General features: G+C 43.7%; 2 protein-coding genes across 3 annotated transcripts in view; both read right to left on the reverse strand.

The window, feature by feature from the left end:
• Positions 1 to 478: 478 nt before the first annotated feature.
• mybphb (myosin binding protein Hb) lies at positions 479 to 10769 on the reverse strand. Of its 2 annotated transcripts, XM_053412152.1 has the most exons (12): positions 10523 to 10769; positions 7278 to 7319; positions 7001 to 7042; positions 6649 to 6783; positions 5843 to 6010; positions 3524 to 3612; positions 3236 to 3431; positions 3011 to 3150; positions 2743 to 2902; positions 2008 to 2144; positions 658 to 844; positions 479 to 549 (listed from the first exon to the last, which is right to left on the reverse strand). In XM_053412152.1, exons 1-12 carry the CDS (start codon positions 10767 to 10769, stop codon positions 512 to 514), a joined length of 1581 nt encoding a protein of 526 aa, XP_053268127.1. In that variant the 3' UTR covers positions 479 to 511. The 2 variants fall into 2 exon arrangements, with proteins under 2 accessions (XP_053268127.1, XP_053268134.1); XM_053412159.1 differs by lacking the exons at positions 7001 to 7042; positions 7278 to 7319.
• A 3943-nt stretch (positions 10770 to 14712) lies between these two features.
• Positions 14713 to 21681, reverse strand: part of nav1b (neuron navigator 1b) — a 45235-nt gene continuing 38266 nt past the window's right edge. The window contains exons 17-29 of the mRNA XM_053412246.1: positions 21028 to 21206; positions 20670 to 20829; positions 20311 to 20506; positions 19925 to 20022; positions 19745 to 19840; positions 19037 to 19205; positions 16801 to 17036; positions 16543 to 16697; positions 16372 to 16443; positions 15595 to 15791; positions 15363 to 15481; positions 15025 to 15222; positions 14713 to 14914 (exon numbers count right to left, since the gene is read on the reverse strand). Coding sequence (XP_053268221.1) covers positions 14831 to 14914; positions 15025 to 15222; positions 15363 to 15481; positions 15595 to 15791; positions 16372 to 16443; positions 16543 to 16697; positions 16801 to 17036; positions 19037 to 19205; positions 19745 to 19840; positions 19925 to 20022; positions 20311 to 20506; positions 20670 to 20829; positions 21028 to 21206 — 1959 coding nt within the window. The 3' untranslated portion in view covers positions 14713 to 14830. The remainder of the gene's footprint in view (positions 14915 to 15024; positions 15223 to 15362; positions 15482 to 15594; positions 15792 to 16371; positions 16444 to 16542; positions 16698 to 16800; positions 17037 to 19036; positions 19206 to 19744; positions 19841 to 19924; positions 20023 to 20310; positions 20507 to 20669; positions 20830 to 21027; positions 21207 to 21681) is intronic.

Here is a 21681-nt window from a genome sequence, read left to right on the forward strand (position 1 = left end):
AACATGCTTTCATCAATTTGTAAAAAATGTGTATTAGACATAAATCTTCAATAAGTTATTAAAGGTTTTCTCTTGTTCAGAGAGTAACCTGCAGATGGAACGCTTAAAGGAGGTTGTTGCTGCTGCTGAGTCGATGAAATGTGATGAAGTCTCCGGCCCCAGTTCACGAGGAGCCATCAGGGATGTAATTTACGGGCGCTACCTCCCACACCCTTTAAGTGGCAGAGGCCACCATTTCCCAGTTTAGTGCCGTCCATGTATGGAAAGCCAGTCACGCAGGAGGCACATGTCACCTCGGGACTCATTTAGACCGGCCGACCCGATGCAAACTTTTACGACGCACATACTCAGCGTATAACTGTGTGTTTATATGTTTAATTACAGTTTAAAAGGTGGATACTTTAACTAGATGATGGGTTTGTAGATTCACCAATGCAGTTTTTATCGGTGTACTTTTTATATAGTGATAAAATATGAATCCAAATGATTTCTGACCTGTAATGATGAGAACCTATTTCTTCTCTTTCCCTGCCTCCGGGATCGCTGCCTCTGTTTAACAGAAAAAATGTTTGTGTTCAGACACCAAGCAGAACCTGATGTTTACAATCATAAACAAACTCTGGATGATGGTTTTGGATTTTAAAGGTCCTGACTTACGTTTGACCTCCAGCTTGCAGGCGACTATTGCCTCTCCGTGCTTGTTCTTGGCTTTGCAGGAGTACACGCCACCGTCGTAGTTTCCTGGCTTGCGGATCTCCAGAGAGCAGATGCCCTGGACGCAGATCTGCCTGTACTTAGGGTCGTCTCCAAGAATCATCTGGTTCTTCATCCACTGGACCTTGGGCTGTGGGAAAACAGTTATTCCAGCAATTAATTTGAGGGCATTTGATCAAGAAATAAGGGGTTGTTTCTATTTATGTTTGTGCCACTTGGCGACAAATGCTCTGTTGATTGAAGGGGACACGCAGCGCACGCCACACTGTGGGAGTTTTAACAACCCTGACATGGTGAGGACCCCCGGGGGGGCCCTGCAGGGAATGTCAGACATGTGACCGCGCTTCTCCGCTGACCCTCACAGCCTCGTCTCCTCCCGTCCCTGCTTCAAACAACCAGAATACCAACTCTGGCCTTCTGAATCACAACCATCCATCTATCCCACTGTCCTGTCGGGGACCTGGTGGGATTAGGAGGATGAAGAGGAGGTGAGAGGCTCAGATGTGAGGCCTGCGGGGTCAGATGAATATCCCACTGACAGTGATGGAGGGGGGGGGGGGGGTTTGTTAGAAGCTCTTCATAAGTCCAGGCTCAACCTTATTACCATCACTAAGCTGCTGACAAGAAGGGAGAGTGAGGATTGGCTTGTTGGCACCACTGGTGTTACTGTTGATCCTGCCAACAGTTAAGGCATTTAAACGGTTTAAACATGTCAACGGCCACTGGTTAGGTATATTTTATTAGTCACAAAACTACCAGACATACTTTAGAGATTCAGTTTCTTTTTTAAAACTGCATTTATTAGTCTGGTTTTTATTGTTTTGTGTCTTTCGTCGGATTTTAAACTACTTTTCTCTAATTTCATTGAACTTGTACAACGATGTACAATGATGATAAAAGGCTTTTCTATTATATTTGATTCTACTGTCCTCTGTTTCTATTTTTCAGGGAGCCACTGGTTTGCATATCAATTTGAAAAGACTTACTCAAACCATTATATTTCACATCTGTAATTCAAATATTGAAATTCTGACAGCGAAAGTTATTTTGCTGTCAGCTGTGATATTCACAGTTTGAGATTTGATAGTCGAAACAAACTGAATTCATAAGCTACATGTTCAGAACATGTTGAAAACTGGACGTCAGACTTTAAGACACAGGGTTAGAACATGCAAAACAATCACATACAATACAGTTCATTGGTCTTAACTCAGCTCAGGTAATGGAGGTAATATTGAGTCTGAACTGTTGGTGTCACGTTGTTCAGGTATGAGAACAGAAGTGTCTTTGTACCTTGGGCTCTCCCCTGACGGAGCAGAGCAGCTTGGTGCTGTAGCCCACCGTGGTGGCTCTGTCGCTCAGGGCCGTGGTGAACTTGGGAGCCTCGGTGAAGTCGTGCTCCTGGTATTTGGGAGGTTTGTAGTCGATGTCTGCAGAGTGGAGCAGAAACACAAACCCAGTTTACAGCTGCTTCTGCAAGGCTCAGCTGATGGGTGTCAGCTGGTCTGTAGTTGGTCATTGTTTATCTCCTCCACAAAGAGGAGGTTATGTTTTCAGCCCTTGTCAGTTTGTGTGGTCTGTTTGTTTGTGTGACTGAAGGAAACTGCAAAAACTACCGAACCGTCTTCCATGACATTAAGTTAAGGACGGGGAATGAGCCACAACACATTCGACTTTGATTCGAATCCAGAAACAGTTCTTTATCACTTTATTACCCGTTTAAACTGTTTTCTCACGGAATAACTCCTGGATCTTGATTAAAAAAATTATAAATAAATGTCTGTTGCAGTGAAAACATCTAAATGATACAATCCTTTTAAATTAAAGTTTGTCAAATTCAAGCTGAGAAAAAACTGTTGGAGCTTTTTTACTGCATTTCTATGAACTATGTTTTAAAAATCCAGTTTTTCGAAAGGATAAGAATCAGTTAAGAAGAAGGACAGATGAACCTGTGGCTTCAGAGGGGACGTCACTACATCACTGCTGTTTGAGTGAAGGACTGAAAGACGTCCTGACGGAGACACGTACCTGTCTTCAGGATGACGGCCTCCCCCTTTGTGATGGCGGCCTCCTCGCTCAGTCCACACTTGTTCTCTGAGAACACTCTGAACTTGTAGGTGTTGCCCATGATGAGGTCAGAGATGGTGGCATTCAGTCTGTTGTAATGTTCCAGCACATTGAACCAGTCCTGTGACACACACACACACACACACACACCGACACACACACAATGAATAAGGTGCAGGGGATTTAAAGTGTGGGATTTCTCAACACATCACAGCAGAGCAGGTCTTACTCCAGTCTTCTTGTCGGCCTTCTGCACCGTGTAGCCTTTAATGTCTGTGTTTCCACTGTCTTTAGGTGGAGTCCACTCCAGGGCCACGTTGAAGCCCCAGGTGTCAATAATCTTCACGCTGGCGGGAGGTCCTGGCAGCTCTGTGGACAAAGCACCGATCCTAGCATCCAAGCTCACAGTTTGAAACTATCATCTCCGTGATATGTGGAAAAAAAAATTCCTCACCGACAATCTGAAGGGTGAGTGTCGCCTTGTCCTCGAAGTCGTCCACCTTCACGCACATCTCGTACACGCCGGAGTCGTCCCTCTCGGTCGTGCGGATGAACAGGATGCTGTCTCTGTCGCTGTTGCGGATGTTCACCCTCTTGGTGTCCAGGGGCTGTCCGTCCTTTGTCCAGGTGACCACAGGTTTGGGTTTGCCCTTGAGGGGAGGGGGCAGACATGTGTGTTTCAAGGAGGCATGGTTGGTTTTTTTGTTAATCCTGCAGGAACAAGGAGATGCAGGGGTCTTACTGTGAAGGGGATGGTCAGGTTGATCTTGCTTCCGACCTGGGTGACGTATCTCTGCCTGAGGAAGCGAGGCAGACGGACCTTGGGGCGATCTGGAGAGAAGAACACAGGGTGAGACGACCAGTCGGTTAGTGAATCAACATGTAGTGAGCCTTTCCCAGGTTCTCGGATCTCATCTGTGAATGAAGCCCGAAGAGATCTTTGTTCAAAGATCTGTTGAGTGAAAGTGAAGGATTTCAGATCTGTTCGATGAGCCTGCTGAGCTGAACTAAGTCTGTACTGATTCAGGGAACTTTCACTGGTGTCATCAGGGGCTTCCTGTGGTTTAACTGGTTTTAAAAGCAGCAGTTTGTCTTACGAGTCCCACTCAGACCTTTTTAATATTGTCCAGAGAGTTTACTCCCGAACGTTTACTGTCCAGGCTAAGTTGGTCGATATATATTTATCTTGAATACCTGCAAAGTGCCTGTTGCATGTCCCAGACCCTCAGCTGCCTATCAGCCCCCCCCCCCCCCTGTGTATTAGCTTGTCAAAAGCCCAAAATAGCCCATAAATCATAAACAAGGAAATTAGCCACTGAGACGTGTGAAATGATACAGAAGCCTTTAGGAACCTTTAGGACTCTAAATAAAGCAGCTTCAGTATATCAGCCCCCCCCCCCACACTCACATCACATCACATTCAGACCACAGAAATGACCAACATCAGAACTGTGAATGTTAAACTTGATCAATAAAGGTCACTCTGCACATACGTCAAATTGTAGATATCTCAAATAGCAGCGACTCTGCTGCTATTTTCCCTTTTAAAAAAGAATGGAAAAGTAAAGTGCTCCTCTACATGAGAGTACATCCAGAGCATGTTCAGTCTTATCGCTTCATGTGGATCAGTATCACCTGTAAAGTCTCCGGCATGTTTCAAAATAAACATGAAACCACTGGACGTGTCATTAGATCCAGTGTGACCTGAGAAGTTGGATCTCAACCCACCGACCCCCAACGCGACCCCCTAACACAACCCCCCCTCCCTTCAGGGACAGGATGCTCTGGAATTCACCATCCACCCCTTCCACTCCCCCCCCACCTGCTCGCCACCGTCTATCTTCTGGAGCAGGATTCTGACACCCCCACCCCCTCACCCCCACCCCCCCCCCCCCCCCCCCCTCAAGATGAATCCTGGCAGGGATCACGAAGCCGAGCAGAAAAACCGGTGCTAACATCAGGGTCATCCCAGAAATTTCTCCCGCACCTTCGTGGTCATTTTGCACGAAACCATTCACAGGTCTATATGTGGCCGATGTGGAGCCAGGCAGCTGGAACATGAACCTGAATGTTGAACTGTTCCCAGTCCAGCAGGGATCGAGTTCCCCGCCCGACTCTCCGTTACGCACAACCAACGATTTGTGCCAAAGTAACGCAGCTCCCTCCTTTTAAAGTCCTCGGGGTCCAATCATCATTTTTACCACAAACCACTCCAGATATACTGGCCACGATTAACACTGCAGGGCCGAACCCAATCGAGTAAAACCATCTACTTAAGTGTGGAGTTATCGCACTGTCCCCTCGGGGGGTGATCAGGGTTCCATCTCGTGCCAACAGGACACGGACAGCTGAGAGGAACACATAGCTGAGATCTTCCCGTTTGACTCCCGCACTTTACGAGCAGCTTTCCAGTGATAAACGGCTCCATAAAGTTTAAACCAGGGGCCCCAGTCTAATGGCGTGACTCAAATTTGTTGTGTTGTTGTTTAACTGTTATTTTACAGCTGGATTAAAGTGATCATCCTAACATTAACCTCGGTTTGTTATGAGTTTTGTCTTTCTCCTCCACCTGTGGTCGCTTTTTAAATAAAAATGTATTTTTGAAACTTCTGGAGAAATGGACAAATAATGACTTACAGCCACATCTCTCACTTTTGTGTCACAGTACACAATTTTAGGTAGTATTAGTACCTTATACTATAGTATTTCAGTGCTTTATGATGTAACTAGAGAAAGGTGTGTTTAACAGCTGTATTTGTGTACATATTTATCATTGAAGCTTATTTCTCTTCTAAACTTGACATATTGTTTCTATTCGTATTAACACTGACTCATATAAAAGCCATTTTTACTGTCTTTCCTGTATCTTATCTTGTTAATGCTCATCATGTGTAGCATATTTAATAAAATATAAAACACATGTATAAGATGCATCTGCTCGTCTCTCTCATTTTGCTGCTGCTCACTTCAGTTTCATTGTGTGGGACCAACAGAATGAAGGTAACTGGTTAAATGAAAGCACAGATATTACATTGTCTCTCATCCCTAAAACATTTCTTACCAGCGATCTCCTTCACCAGGATGGCCTCGGGGAGGGCGCAGGGGGGGCTGCGGCCGCCGGCGTTCACTGCCACCACGCGGATCTTCAGGCGGTCCCCGGTGGTCTGGTTCTTGATGACGTAGCGGCAGGACTTCTGCAAGTCCTCGTTCACAGCTTTCCAGTCCTCGGCTGAATGAGAAGGTTAGACACAGAGAAGTCAGACGTCTGCAAAGCTGGAGTTGGTCTCTTTATTGATTTGAATTGTGCAGAAAGAGCGGGAAAAGATTCTGATCCATACAGATCAGGAAGTGAGAACAAACTAATTAAGACACTCTTTGCAGCATTGTGAAGAGTAAAGTTATTATGCATCGAAATATTAAATATATAAAGCAATTTTGCTGTTCTGTGGTGTTTGTGGTAACATTCCCCCGTCTGCTAAATCCAGCTCTCACTGACCCGCTGCTGATATTAGCATAGGGCTGGTCTAAAAGCAGGACCTCCAGTGAGACCACAGCAGCTCCTGAAACGCCTCTCTCCTTGTAGGGAGAAGGTTGGTAGCTCAGGATATAACTCTGCCAGTGACACTTCAGGGACAGCTGCAACCGATATACCGCTGACCCACATTAAACCAGCGATTAAACAAGTTCCAGGGTACAGTTAAAATGCCACGGTGCCAAGGCATTCATACTGTATAATGATATAATGTAAAAAGGTTAAATCAGCTTTAAAATAAAAGCTTTCAAATAAAATTCAAAGGGCCACTGGCAAAGTTTGTACTAATATCTGACTCTTCCTGTTCTCGGTGCCTGGTCGACAGTTCCACTCACTTCCATCCTTGCAGATTTCAACGGTGTATCCGTCCAGACCAGTCAGGCCGACGACCTCCGGCTGGCTCCACATGATGGTCACAGACGTGTCATTCTTGTCCTCGATAAACAGCTCCACTGGGGCGCTGGTGGGCTCTGCAGGAAAAACCGTGGAAACACAGAATTATTCCACTGATACCAGCGAGTGGCCGAAACAGTCCCAGAACAATCAGAAGTCAATTCAGGGCAGGAGCTGAGAAGAGGAGGAGGATGGTGCAGCTCTTTATCTTTACACTGAAATAAAAGAAGGGGAAGAAACGATGGAGGTGAAAATCACACTGCGACGGAGTTCTTCCTCAGAATGGAGCGTTACCTTTGGGTGGAGGTGGTGGGGGGGTGGGTTCCCTAGGCTCCTCTGGTGCAGCCGCCTCAGCAGCTTCAGCTGGTGTTAGATAAGCATTTGCATTATTGTTATTATTGGCAGCATGTGACGAGCAAAGCAAAGCAACAGGATACATGTCTTATGGATTCAGGGATTTATCTTATCACTCAAGAGGATTGTTTATCCTATTCAGGTGAAACGGCAGAACCGGAATCTGGAGTCACTAAAGAGAACAGAGAATAGCAACATGTTGAAAGTTTGGTTTTACCATCAGCAGGTGCTTCAGCAGCAGGAGCAGCTTCGTCTGTGGCTGGAGCGGCAGCGGCTGCTGTTAAATGTTAGATATGAATCATCTGAGCGTTAAGCAGATTGGACAAGTTGAACAATGTGATGTGTGACTGAGTTCCATGTGTTAGAGAGGAAGCCGTACGTGTTGTTAGGTTTACTCTAAGAGTGGAAGGCTCAAACTTTAGTAATACTCTATGGTATCAGATCTGTTGTGGCTCATGTGATCTTCATCGTTTTTACCATCAGCAGGAGCCTCAGCAGCGTCTGTGGCAGCGGGTTCCTCTGCAGCAGCAGCAGGGGCAGCAGCTGGTATTAGAGGTTAGGAGATGTCAGTAGATATATAACATTTTGAAAGGGTTGTATTGACATTTCAAAACGTTATAAAAAGCGATTAAATATGTTTAAATATGTATATTAAGTTTAAAATGTTGAAAATTGGTTATGGAGGAGTGAAGAGAGACAGACCCTCTGAGGGTCACATCCTACCATCATCAGCAGGTTCCTCTGCAGCAGCAGGCGCAGCAGCAGCTGATATAAGAGGTTAGAGATTGTCAGTACATGTTTAAAGGATCCAATGTAATTTTAAACGTTATAAGTAGAATTAAATCTGTTCAAATAATCATCATGATTGAGTGAGGGGTTGAAGAGAGAGAGAGACCCTCTGACGGTCACATCCTACCATCAGCAGCAGGTTCCTCTGCAGCAGCAGGCGCAGCAGCTGGTATTAGAAGTTAGAGAATGTCAGTATATATATGTATATATATATATAACATTTTGAAAGTATTTTAATGTAATTTCAAAACGTTATATGTAGAATTAAATCTGCTCAAATAATCATCATGATTGAGTGAGGGGTTGAAGAGAGAGAGAGACCCTCTGTGGGTCACATCCTACCATCAGCAGCAGGTTCCTCTGCAGCAGCAGGCGCAGAAGCTGATATGAGAGGTTAGAGAATGTAAGTATATAATAATTCAAAAGGCTTTGATTTAGATTTCAAAATCTGATAAAGAGGAATTTAATCTGTTTAATTACACAGAAAAGGGTCAAATTGGACATTTTTTCAAATTTCAAATAGGAAATATGTGATTCAGGGAGGGGTGAAGAGAGAGAGACCCTCTGAGAGTCACATCCTACCATCAGCAGCAGGTTCCTCTGCAGCAGCAGGAGCAGCAGCAGCTGTTATTAGAGGTTAGAAGATGTCAGTATGTATATATATATATAACATTTTGAAAGGGGATTAATCACAGTTCAAAACGTTATAAATATGTAGTAAATATGTTTATATAAATAAAAGTTAAAATTTGCAATTTCAAAACTTTAAAATAGGGGTAAGTTATGGAGGAGTGAAGAGAGAGAGAGACCCTCTGAGAGTCACATCCTACCATCAGCAGCAGGTTCCTCTGCAGCAGCAGCAGGCGCAGCAGCAGCTGATATAAGAGGTTAGAGAACGTCAGTATGTAACATTTTGAAAAGCTTTGATTTAGATTTCAAAGTGTTACATACAAGAAGAATTTAATCTGTTAAATTGGCCATTTTTCATATTTCAAATAGGAAAAATATGTGAATCAGGGAGGGATGAGGAGAGAGAGAGAGGCCCTCTGAGGGCCACATCCTACCATCGACGACAGGTTCCTCTGCAGCAGCAGGAGCAGCAGCTGCTATAAGAGGTTAGAGAATGTCAGTAGATATATAACATCTTGAAAGGGCTTTGATTACATTTTCAAAATGTTATAAATAGAATTAAATCTGTTCAAATAATCAGAATGAGCAGAAGAGAGAGAGAGTGAGAGAGCGAGAGAGACATCATACCATCAGCAGCAGGTTCTTCTACAGCAACAGGAGCAGCAGCTGATATTAGAAGTTAGATGTCAGTATACAACATGTTTGAAAGGGTTTTAATGTCATTTCCAAATGTTACAAAAGGGATTAAATGTTAAAAACATCGAGAGAAGAAGTTAAAATTGGCACAAATGTGAGTCAGGGGTTAATAGACCCTCTGGGGGTCATGTTATACCTTGGGCGGGGGGCTCTTCTGCAGCAACTGGGGCGACAGCTGATGCAAGAGGTTAGGAGATGTCAGCACACACATAAGTCAGGTTTTAAAGACATTTCAATATGTTATAAAAGGGGATTTAATATTTAATAAATTAATAAAGTAAAATCGGTAATTTATCATTACAATTAAAAAATATATATTTCAAAATTGGAAATATGTGAGTCAGGGAGGGGTGAAGAGAGAGAGAGAGAGACCCTCTGAGGGTCCTGACATACCATCGACCGCGGGTTCATCTGCAGCAGGAGCAGCAGCTGATATAAGAGGTTAGGAGATGTTAGTAAAAAATATAACTTGAATCAAAAGAAAAGAGTTATTTTGGAAATTGTTGAATCTGAATTTTTAAAATTAGAAATCTGTGAGTCAAGGAGAAGGGTCCTGACATACCAGCGGCGGCGGGTTCCTCTGCAGCAGCAGGAGCAGCAGCTGATATAAGAGCTTAGGAGATGTTAGTAAAATATAACTTGAATCAATAGAAAATAGTTATTTGGGAAATTTTAGAATCTTAATTTTAAAATTAGAAATCTGTGAGTCAAGGAGAAGGGTCCTGACATACCAGCGGCGGCGGGTTCCTCTGCAGCAGCAGCAGGAGCAGCAGCTTCTTCAGTTGGAGCAGCTGATATAAATGTTAGATGTTCGACACATTAAAGATTCAATGTGCATTGACATGTTAGAAACAGTGTTACACAGAGGTTGTTGTTTTTGTCATGAAACAGTTGTTGTCACACATCGGTTTGTAACGTGAGCACAACAAGTGTTTCACTGCTCGTTGGTAAATCCAGGCTTGTTAATATTTACTTTTCATCCCTGAGGGAACAGAGCGCACAGACTTCGCGGCACAGTTGAGGAAAGCTGCGCGTCTTTGAAGCGTAAAAGCGCGTCAGTGACCGAGTGACTTTCACTTCTGATTCAGTGTGAAGAGTCCAGACAGGCGGATAATGCAGGAACATGCAGCTTTATCTTTGTATTGTGGTTTATACCGATGGCTGCAGATACGGCACTTACCGCCTTTACGCACGAGCGCTTGTGCGTAATGGACAACCTGGCACCGAGCTTACCGTGAGCTGAGCCAACGACTGAGGCTCAGGAGTTAAACTACGCATCCAGCGTTACTTAAACACTAAACCAGGAATATTACGGTGGAGGGAGTTTATGCACTCTGGTTCATTTACCATCAGCGGGTGGAGGAGGGGTGGGGGGTTTGGGCTCCTCAGCTGGCGGGGCCGCGGGGGCCTCCTCGGCAGGTGCGGCCTCGCCCTCAGCGGGGGCCGGGGCTGCCTCTGCGGGGGCTGCCTCTGCGGGGGCGGCCTCTACCGGTGCGGGCTCCGGTGCCGGCGCCGGCTCTGGAGCCTTCTCCTCCTCCTTCTTGGCCGGCTCCTTCTTGGCCGCCTTCTTGATGGGGGCAGGCTTGGACGGCATGTTGAGGGTTGCAGCTAATTCCCAACTGAGGTAAGTCCGAAAAAGTGACTCCAATTCCACCGCGGGTGCAGGGGGGACCCACTCTTATAGGGCTGGGCCGGTTCAAGCTCCGCCCCTGCTGCACAACAAGTAATAGATATAGACCCCTCAACACAGGACACCATGTATGACTCAGTCTGTTCGTCCCACTCATCAACTCTCAGTGCATCATTAACTACTTCTTTACATTCACTGTACGGCTTCATTAAATAGACATGAAAAATATGAATGATATATAATACAATCCTCAGATATAGACTTTACTTTTTTTTATTTCTGCTTTTATGTTCATTGTGATCAAACATTCCGGGGATTTAAATTTTTTTTTTTTTAATAATGTTAACCATTATCCTTTTCATGTAAGTTAGCAATAAGCACTAAGTAAGCTTAAACAAATTCAATAAAGCTGATATGATGAGGCTCTATACGCCTCTGCAGCGGACAGGGTTCGATTCCGGCCTGCGGTTCCCCACTAACACTCTGTCATGTCCAAGAGAGGCCCCGAAAATATATTTATATTACTTATATTCATTCTTTACATACACTAGGGATGAAAGGATTATTGCTTTCTGGGTATATTGTGGTAAAATTCATGACTTCTGTCCTAATTAAAGATATATGAGCTAAAAATATACATCATTACAATATAGATATGTATTATACGATAAATATTGTGAATATTGTATAGATATATCTATATGTAGTGTAGACATTTATATAGCCTAATGCATATATACATATTTATAGCCTGCTTTCAAAATAAGTATATATATATATATATATATATATATATATATATATATATATATATATATATGTTTAAACGCCACAGTTTCAAATCGACACACAAGAAGCCACAGAATAAATATAACATGAATTTTATTGATTCCAACAAACAGTGATAGGTGGATGAAAGTCTTCAGACAAACAAGCCTTATCCATGTATTGGACCCAACTCTGAAGAAATAAACCTTTCTGTCAGTGATATTCTTTTTTTCTCCTCCTCAATGATTGTTGCCGCATCCAGAACGCCGACCTATTTACAATCTTTACAATGATGCCCTGTACAAAATAGAGAAATTAAGTTTTACAAAGGATTCTTTAGAAAAAAAAGAAACAAAAAAAAGAAAGAAATATCAAATATCTGAGTATTAAAAAGGAAAACATCATCTGGAGTGATTTTCCTAAACAATACGTCAATTCTATCATTTTTATTTTCCTCATCACACAGCAGGTTTACATGCATTTACAACACTTAGAAACCTCTAACATTTGCACGTCAGTGACATTAGATACCGCATAACAGCTTTTTTTTTGGAATCATAGTTTAGTCCACAACAAGCTTTGCAAAAATATGACTATTCAGCAACATGTATAGGCCTGAATTCTGAATTTTGAACTCATTATCGGGTTTGATTCTACTTGGAATCAACTCACTGTGAAGAGCCGATTCCTTTTGCCAACTACGTCAGGCTCATTGTTTGATTTTTTCGATTTCGTTTATCGTCATTTGAGCATTAACTTTCTTTTCATTCATAAAGATGAAACACATTAAACCAGCCCCCAAACAGCTGGTTCTTTGATACCAAAGCGAATCCTCCTCCCATTTTTAAGGCTCAGTATTACGCTCCCCACTTCTATCCCATGGTGCACTTTGGTCCAAATCGAGAACCCAAAGACAGACCGGATGGAAACACGTCCGCGTCAAAGCTCAGACATTCGCCGACCGCCAACACCAGTAGAAGTTGCTGCATAGTCCCGATGCACTAGTAAGCAAACACAAATCACAGCTACACTGCTACAGAAGCAACAGGCACAACAACCAGTGAATGAGATGAGAAGCACAGGCGGACGATGGCGTTTGCTGACCTGTGGAAACAGATCGTGGACGGTGACGCTGTCTGCGACCTGGAATATATTTACAATAACGGAAATGATTCTAAAACGGCATCATTTGGCATCTTTTCTTTTTTCTGTAATGCATTTCATTCATTCATTCGTATTTTTTTTGGCAGCCAATCAGAGCTGCAGATTAGTGTAACGTTTTTTTCAGCTTTATTCTAACTGTGCATTTATTTTTAAAAAAAAGGGATCTGCAGCTCAGACACAATTTAAAGTTTGAAACTTTGCCATCGAGCTGTTTTCAAAGTGGTCTGACATTCATTTACAGGGTTGATGTGTAGTTGGTGATGAACAGATGAATCATTTCGACGCCACAACCATAAGCTTCATCTGTCATTTACCCGATAACAGCTTCTATACAAAAAAATCTACAAAGTGTCTAAATCCTCTTTTAACTCTTTAAACTTTTTTTGTTTCTGTGTTTCTGTGTTGCGCTCCCAGAAAGTTCTAGAATATGCACGACATCAACACGGGCGTACACACCGCACAATGCGTCACATGACTCCACTGCATCTACGTAACGTCCTCAACACTTAGTCACCTTAGAAAAAACGATCATCCCCATCGACCTCGCCAGCGTTTCACTGATCTAAGACACGAGAACTCTTTGCTACGCTACCCTGAAAGTCTACATAACCTCTATTTGACATTGAAACAGTCCGGGACGTTGAGTAAGAGCACCGTACAAACCTAAATGATGAGAAAAGCATGAGTGACGAGTGTGTGAACTGCAGAAGAAGTCACTCTTCTCAGCCATTTGTTTTGCAGAGGAGCTTTGTATTAAGGCGTCCTTTAAAAGCACCTACAGGAGGATGAATACTGTTTTTTATAGTTCAACTTAAACCCTTAACTCGACAATCAATATGCATGATTAAAGTACAGTATTTGGTTCAGTATATTAGATATTTGCACCAACTAATGGTAGATAAAATAACTGTGATGTCTGATTGTATGTACATTATATATATACAGTTACTACTCTGATACATGAGGGGAACGATTTGAATCAAGCACACACTCAATACTCTTTTTGTAAGAAATCTGAATTGGATTCAAATAGCATTTTCTCAATCGGGCGTTTGTTATGTTATGTATATGTATTATCCCTGTGTAATAAGTATCTAATACCTGATATATATGGCAACATTGGTGACAACTTGTTGAAACATAAAGCAATTAAATAGAAACTAAATTAAGAAGTTGGAATGGTATGACAATCCCACGAACCCACATCGCAAATAAATAATAGTTTGTATGTAAAAGAGTATGACAGCAAGTTTAACTTCCAAACTTAGAAGCCTGAAAGGTAGACGTTAAAATGAGTGTCAACTTAAAGAATAATCCGGCGTTGTTTGTTTATATATGTTTCTTTCTGTAAAATAAAAGTGATAATTTGAAATAAATAAAGCACAGAGTCGAGGAGGAGATAACTATCAGCCGGGTTGATATCGATGAAAGCACCAGTTTACTCTGCTGAAGTCGAGCTGATGTCTTTTATTCTTAAGGCATTTTATCTGTGTCACCTGCTTGGGCTTTGAAGTTCAGGATTGCATATATAAGTTTGGCTTTCAGAGACTTTAACACTAGATATGTACCAGAGAACAGGAGCTCCTGGCGATGCTGTCATACTCTTTTTTGTCTTTCTTTGTCTAAATGAGTTACCATTGAGTGAGAAACAGCGCTTGTTGACAGGAACGCCGTATCCCATGATGCACTTGGTCACAATGCAGGATGATTCGTGTGTGTGTTAGTGTGCTGCTGCAGAAATAACCTGAAGTTTAAGTGCTGAGACGAAGAGATTCCTGGTGATCTATTAGCACCGATCTGACACGACGGAGGGCTAATGAAGGGTTAAATATGGAATGAAGTAATAGAATATATAAGTTTTCATTCAACGCTTGACCAGTTTTTGAAAATACTGCACATATTAAAAGGATCTGTAATAACCCAGTTTCACTGTTAACCTACTGTGGAAATGAGAGTTTAAATCCCCCCCACCCACCCCCCGCCCGGACAACCACTTTCCGAGGGTTCACACGTTCCTGAATGTGCACTGTGTCCGTGCAGCGTACAGAAAAATAAGATCCGAAGTGCTGAGTGTGTGATGTGGGGCTCTGTGTTCAAAGTTTAGGCAGACTAGGATCTTCTCTGTCTGGGGATTCAATGTAATTGGCAGCCTCTTGAAGTTTCAAAAGCATAGCCATCTACAACAGAGAAGAGAAGAGTTGAGAAAATCAGAAACCCATCGAGGATCCAGTGGAGGTTTGAGTCAAATAATTCTGACGACACTCTTAAAGATTATCGAGATTCTTACCAGCGGATCGGATTCCATGGAGCTGGGCGGAGTCTCCTTGTGGGGCCTCTCCTCGCAGGGCTGACCGGGGCTGCTGGAGCCGATGCTGGGGGGAGGAAGGTGGAACAGCTTGGCCTGGTCCTGCTGGGCAGACGGCCAAGGCAGAGTGCCCCTCACCCACTCCACCGGGTCCTCCCACACCGCCTTCTGGCCGTGCACCTAAGATGTCACAACATGCCACAACAGTAAAATTAGAGCGCAACATTTCCTGTGAAAGGGAAGCCAGCAGCTCTCCCTGAGGACAGAGGCCGACGCCACCTGGGGACAGTTCTCTGGAGTCGCTACCTGTCGTTACTCACCTTGATGCCGTCCTTGGCCCCCTCCTGCAGGTACGGGATAATAGAGTGGTTCCAAAGATCAATAAACCACGATCGAAACTCATCCAGCGTGACCGGACATGACAGGAAAAAACACGGACCTGAGGACACAAGTGGGGGGGGAACAGAGGTGAATTGAGGACACAAGGAAACCCACCAGTCACAGATATAAAGTTTGAGCGACCCTGTCCAGCCCTGAGGTTGCGCTTCATACCAATGAGGAAGTCTGATGTGCTGTGCTTCTCCAGGAAGGCGTGCAGGTGGTACCAGAGTTTGGGGACCCAGTCCAACACCTTGATCAGGTCCTCGTTGGTCAGGTTCCTCTCGTTCTCCGACTCCATCATCTTCCTGTGCAAGTATCGCACCAGGAAGCCGTTGGCTGGTTCCACGTTGTTGGAGAAGGTCACCATCCTTCGAAAATGAGAGGTAACACGCACAAAGTCATATAAACCATACAAATACTGAGTGTGAACATGAGTGGGCGGGTGCATTAGCCTCCTACAGCATTAGTTACACTTTTATCCCTCACATCAACAGTTCACACTTTCAAGACCGTGTGAACCAATTAAAAAAATGCCTTTTCAGAATCGTGAAAACAAGGAATGCTGTAAAACGTCAAACTTCACAATTCAGTACAACATTGTTCCCTTTTCCTTCACATGTTTTCAATAATAACTTTCTGACATGTAAAGCATGTTAAGAGACAAATTACTGACTTTGCTTTACAAAGTCTTTAAGTTAAAGTCCTAGGGAGGGACTGGTTAAAGAATGGCACAACTACAAAAGGTCCCTGCCATACTTTGATTAAATTCAAACTTCACTCTGTTATCGCCAAGGTTAAAGAGGCTTTTATTGTATCGACTGGTTTATTCTACAGTCAGCTTCAAGTCTGATCTCAGTTCAATCAAGAGGAATTTATCCACACACCATAACACACCAATGAACCAGTACAGAAGAAGAAAACAGATCCACAGCTGCTTCTTTCACCAACCTGAAGCTGAGGTGAAGTCCATGGTTCGCAATCATCTTCACTGGCTGGTTACTTGTTCCAATAATGTATGGACTGAAAAGAGAGAGGCATAGACAATTTTATTAATCCACAATTATCTATAAATATGTCTTTATTCATATTTTTTGAGTCATTTTCGAATGTGGAAGTTACCATTTGTGATATTTGCAGGTGAGAGCACCGTTGACCAGTTCGCTGATGGAGGCAGGATTGTGAACATCGTCCAGAATGATCACCAGCGGAATGTCTGAGGTGCTGGTTTCGCGATCAATCTGATTGGCCAGGTTGGAAAGATACAGCTGCAGATCCTGGAGGAGAGAAAGTGAGAGATGACGAACGGATGTGAGACGACACAAAACTGCGTGAACCACCGCTTGTACAGATTCTGAAGAGATGCAAGTTTCTGGTCACCTTGCACGACTGGCGGTGCATGTTGAAAGTGACCACGATGCCACTGGTGACTTCGCGGGCGCTGCGGTCCACCAGGTACTCGGCCAGCCGGGAGGCGAGGTAGGACTTGCCCGTCCCGCTGGGCCCGGACAGGATGAGGCGGCGGTGTTTGAGCAGCAGACTGATGTAGTGCTGCATCATTGGTTTGGGAATGAGCGTTTCAAATACCAGGCTGTCCACACACTTCTCCTTTAGACCTGGACATAGTGAGGAGGAAAGTGAGAATGACCGGAGCGGTAATAAGCAATGAAGCTGACGACTACCTGCTAACTACCCAGGACATATTAAGGTTGGCGATGAAGTCCAGTTTGACACTTGATATTTAACCGCTTGGTCAGAATTATCTTAATATCCATGTTAAAGAATATACACTACAAACAGGAAGAGCTACGGCAGGGAGACGTTGTGAAAACGGATCGATATCACCTCCCCTGTCCTTCATGAGCAACATGGAGCTCAAGGCTTTTGCTCTGAAAATAACTTTGTGCAGCCTCCGCCGCCTTAACATCCTTGGGGCCCGTGTGTCTAAGAGTTGGTGGGCCAGCTGGGCCCCGGCTACACTGGGATCGTGTTACCCAGAGCTCTGTCTGGGCTGCCGCTGCTTTCCCAGCTCTCTTAGCACTTGGCTTCTCGCATTCCTGCGTGCGAAGGTGCGGAGGGGGGGGGGGGTCGGCCGCCGGGCCCCAGCCTCAGCTCTCCTCACTGACCACAGCTCGGGTTTAGAATCCCTGATGGGCTCCACATATGTGCGCCTCACAAATCAAAACACGGCTGCTATACTGTGGCGAATATTGTCTATAATCTACATTTATCTCTCCTGGTTGTGTTACAACAGAATGCATAATATAACCACATTTATATAACTTCCATATATATCTATTTCCAGATAAAACTATTTTTATGTCGTTGAATTAATGAGTTTATCAGCTGCTGCAGGGTCATTTGAGTTTCGGCTACACATTTCTATTATATTGCTCAATGTACGTAAACACATACCGACATAAAAAGAAAAGAGTTGTAAAGTAATACTGAACGTGACGTACAGACGGCTGCAGTTGCTGTGGTAAACAAACAGACATGAGGATTTGCATAAACACTGCACTAAACAGCTGATGCAGACGTTCTGACCATAGACTGTCAATACAGATGGCCGACTGGTTTCTAATTCCTCCCACTATCCAAAACTGAAGCCAGAAATATCCCACATCTTATGCATTTGGAGCAACACCTTGCACAATAGCGTTCGTGGGGGGGGGGGGGGGATTTAGCCGCCGTAGCAAGGTCTTGCGAGGTCGTGCAAAACCATGCGTCGACCAATCGTAAGCCAGTCTCACCTGTCAATCAAGACTTTTCACCCTGTTTTTATCGCATCAAAAAAGTAATTAAAACCAAGGTCCGTGGAGAGTTAACACTTGAACCTCAATGTGATGAGAAGTGAATCTGTGAGGATATTTGTTGCACCATTATTAGAGAGGGGACACTGAGACCCCCTCAACTCCCGGGCCTTATCAACAAGGCCCGGGACCCCCACCTGACTCTGACTTTTATTCCGCCCCCACACCTCAAGGATGTGTTAAATTAACACATTATATTATATTTATATTATACTGCATTACATTGCATATTGCAATCTGACACTGTTCACTGTCTTGCATTTCACTTTTTACTTCACTTTTTATATCTTTTATCTATTATATATATTTTATTTAGATATGTTTATGTCTAAATAAATGTTACTTTGTATAAATATTAGAAAAAGGGAGTAAATAAGAAGTAAATAGTGAGTAAATATATATGGTTTCTTTTTATTGCTTTTCTAATGTGTGTTGTGTTTATTGTGTTTGTATGTTTTTATGTTCTATGTTCATTGTATGCATCAATAACCAGAGCAAATTCCTCGCAGGTGTAAACCTACTTGGCAATAAATACTTTCTGATTCTGATTCTGATTCTGATTCTAACCTCTCATAACGGTCCTGGAAGTGTAAAGACCACGTTCCAGAATAGTCCACATGTCAAACCTGTCCATTAAACACTCCATAGATACATTTAGAATAGATGGTCACTAAAGATATTTATTTCATACTCTGCATTTTGGGTTTGTGTTGTTTTTTCTTCAATCTTGAATCATGACTACATGAGATAAAGCTTCAGTCCTAAACCCAGTCAGACTGCTCGTGTCCCATGTCTTCACAAACCTTTCAGAGACACGGTGATGCTGCTGGGGGCTCGGGACATGCAGCGAGAGGGTTGCGTTTCAGGGGCGTCTCCTCCGAGCACCCTCTTGATGTGGCCCATGCTGTAGCTGTAAATGGAGTCGGTGGAGAGGCCCAGGCTGGAGGTGGGATCAACTTTGGTTATGTACACCTGGGAGGAAAAGGGCCGAAAAGAGAACAGAGGAAAACTGTATCAGCAGCATGTCGTGGTTTTAAGATTTATTTAGAATATTAAGAATTAATATAAATTCACCATAAAACACAACATCATGACAAATGTGACGTTTCAGAGCTTTAATAGGTCTCCCAGGAGAAACAGGGTCTGTGCATGAGGTTTACAAGCTCCTGCTCCTGAGCCCTTTGGGTTCATTGGGTCCCATACACACTAGGAAATGAAACTCACTGAAAAGACATGAGCCTTGTAAATAAGATTCTTTACGGTCACGGTAAATCTAAATACTTTTTAAACTATCTTTGTCCGTTTTATAACAACCAAAAGTTGCGTGGTACGGTAAAGCAGTTAGGGGAAGATGCTATTTCTGCATCTTAGCTCTCACCACTGGCCAGTTGTTGGATAAGCTAAAATTATCGTGACAGCTGAAGCATAAATGTAAACAAGCTGGATACAAACTGTACATTGAGTTCCTGGACGGATCTCACTGAACCGAGTGGTCAGAGGCAGAGTCTCACCTTGAAAGCCTGACTGACGGCCGAGTCCAGCATGGTCCAGTCCATCCTGCCGTTCACCCGGACGGTGCCCGCGAAGAAATCCTGTTGTTTCACCTCCTGCTGGAAAAGAACGGGGGATAAAGATGTTTTTTACTCATGTTTACTATGAGTCTGACGAGGGTGAGGAAGAAGAAGACTTACATCTTTGAAGACGTGCAGGTCCGCGACACAAACCACCACCCGGACACGGTGATCGTCCCTCTGTGAGGAAAGACTGAGGGACTCTGCAGCGTGGACGTCTAACCAGGAGAAAACCAAAGAGGATTTGCAGGACGTCTAACATTTGAATTAAAGCTTAATTAATAACAGTATAAATTATGTAATTGTCACGTCCTAAATAGAACAGACTAATAACTGGGATTAGAAAAATGATTTTGGGAGCCTGCAGAAGATAGTAACTTTAACGATCTACATACATAACATTCACAGTTGTCCTGTGTGTGTAAGAACCATTTACCACAGTGTCTGCATGTTCACAACACTGGTAAAGACAATGCACGTCTACATTTTCGGAGATATAACTTTACCTGAGCTCCCTTCACTCAGCCCTCTGCTGAAGCTTTTTGGCATTTGCAAGGCCACCGACTGTCGCGGCGAGGAACCTTCGAACGTGGCGAGACCTGAGGACTGGGACACGGAGCTGGAGGGTCCGGGGGACGGACAGGGGGACAAAGTACCCGTCTTCAGGTGGTCGTTCTCAGCCTTCAGGTTCTCCACTGTCTTCTACAGGGCAAATCATACCTGTTACAACTGTGTTCATACATCACAATCTTGCCCTCAGTTGAATGAACATTTTGGCTTCCTTTTCGGCCCAGTACCATGTTTTGTGAGGAAAATCAATAATCTAAAAATAAAAAATATTGCAAAAGGAAGCTGTAACACTTGCCTGCATGCCGTTCATGGCCTCCTGCAGCTGCTCCAGCTGATGAGCAGAGCTCAGAGCTTCCAGGCGGATGTCTGTCAGCTTTAGCTCCTTCTGCCACAGCTCTGTACGCAGCCCTGTCACGACCTTGTCATCCACCTCCTCATCGCCTCCTTCACACAGTCTGCACACATTCAGTTCACACCAGAACACATTAGAGATCTGCGGAGGCAGCGAGGAGCAGCGGACTGACAGATGAAATAATTAATTTCAAGAGTTTTCAGTTAAAAAAATGAACACAGAAGTCTTTTACTGACAATGAAACATGGCCACCTCCTGTTCTATCAAGTTTAAAAACAAATCACTGAAGTTAAAGGTTTACCCGGATGATGCTGCAGAGGTCGAGGATCTTATGGTGGCTGAGGGATCGTCACTGATATGGTGGACCTTAGGGGAGGAAGGTGCAGAGGATTCTGGGGTGGCGATCTCCTCGATGTCGGCGTACGGCCCCGACGGCTTGGAACCCTTCTTACTGAAGGCCTTGTTCAAGGAGCTGCGCAACTGTTCAGAGAAGAGAGAGGTTACAATGAGGAATACAGCTGAAGATTTGAACACACGAGAATTGGTGTTGAGCTGCTTCTGTCAGATGAGTCGTCAACATTTGTTTCCGGTTAACTTTCTGGTTCACCTTGTATTATGAAAGTTGTATTGTTTCTTTATGTAACCACTTACTTTTTAAACCTTTTCAAACTAGGTATTATTGAGGCATTTCACTTTTAATGAGATGTGTGAATGAAATGAGAGCTACACAACAAAACTATGAAAACCATCTCAATGTAAAAGTCACTTCAACAGAAATGCTCATCTTCAGTGAACCTCATACACGATGGTTAAATGACGTGCTGGTTAAATCAATACACGGTTCATGTCTGATGAATTCACAGCACATCTCAAAGTAAGTTGATGAATCACGTTTAAAAAGACACGTATGACAGAACGTATGACTCATAAAGTGCGTGCTGGCTGCAGACAGGGG

The sequence above is a fragment of the Pleuronectes platessa genome, chromosome 2, assembly GCF_947347685.1.
Source record: "Pleuronectes platessa chromosome 2, fPlePla1.1, whole genome shotgun sequence".
In the NCBI taxonomy this organism is placed as follows: Eukaryota; Metazoa; Chordata; class Actinopteri; order Pleuronectiformes; family Pleuronectidae; genus Pleuronectes; species Pleuronectes platessa.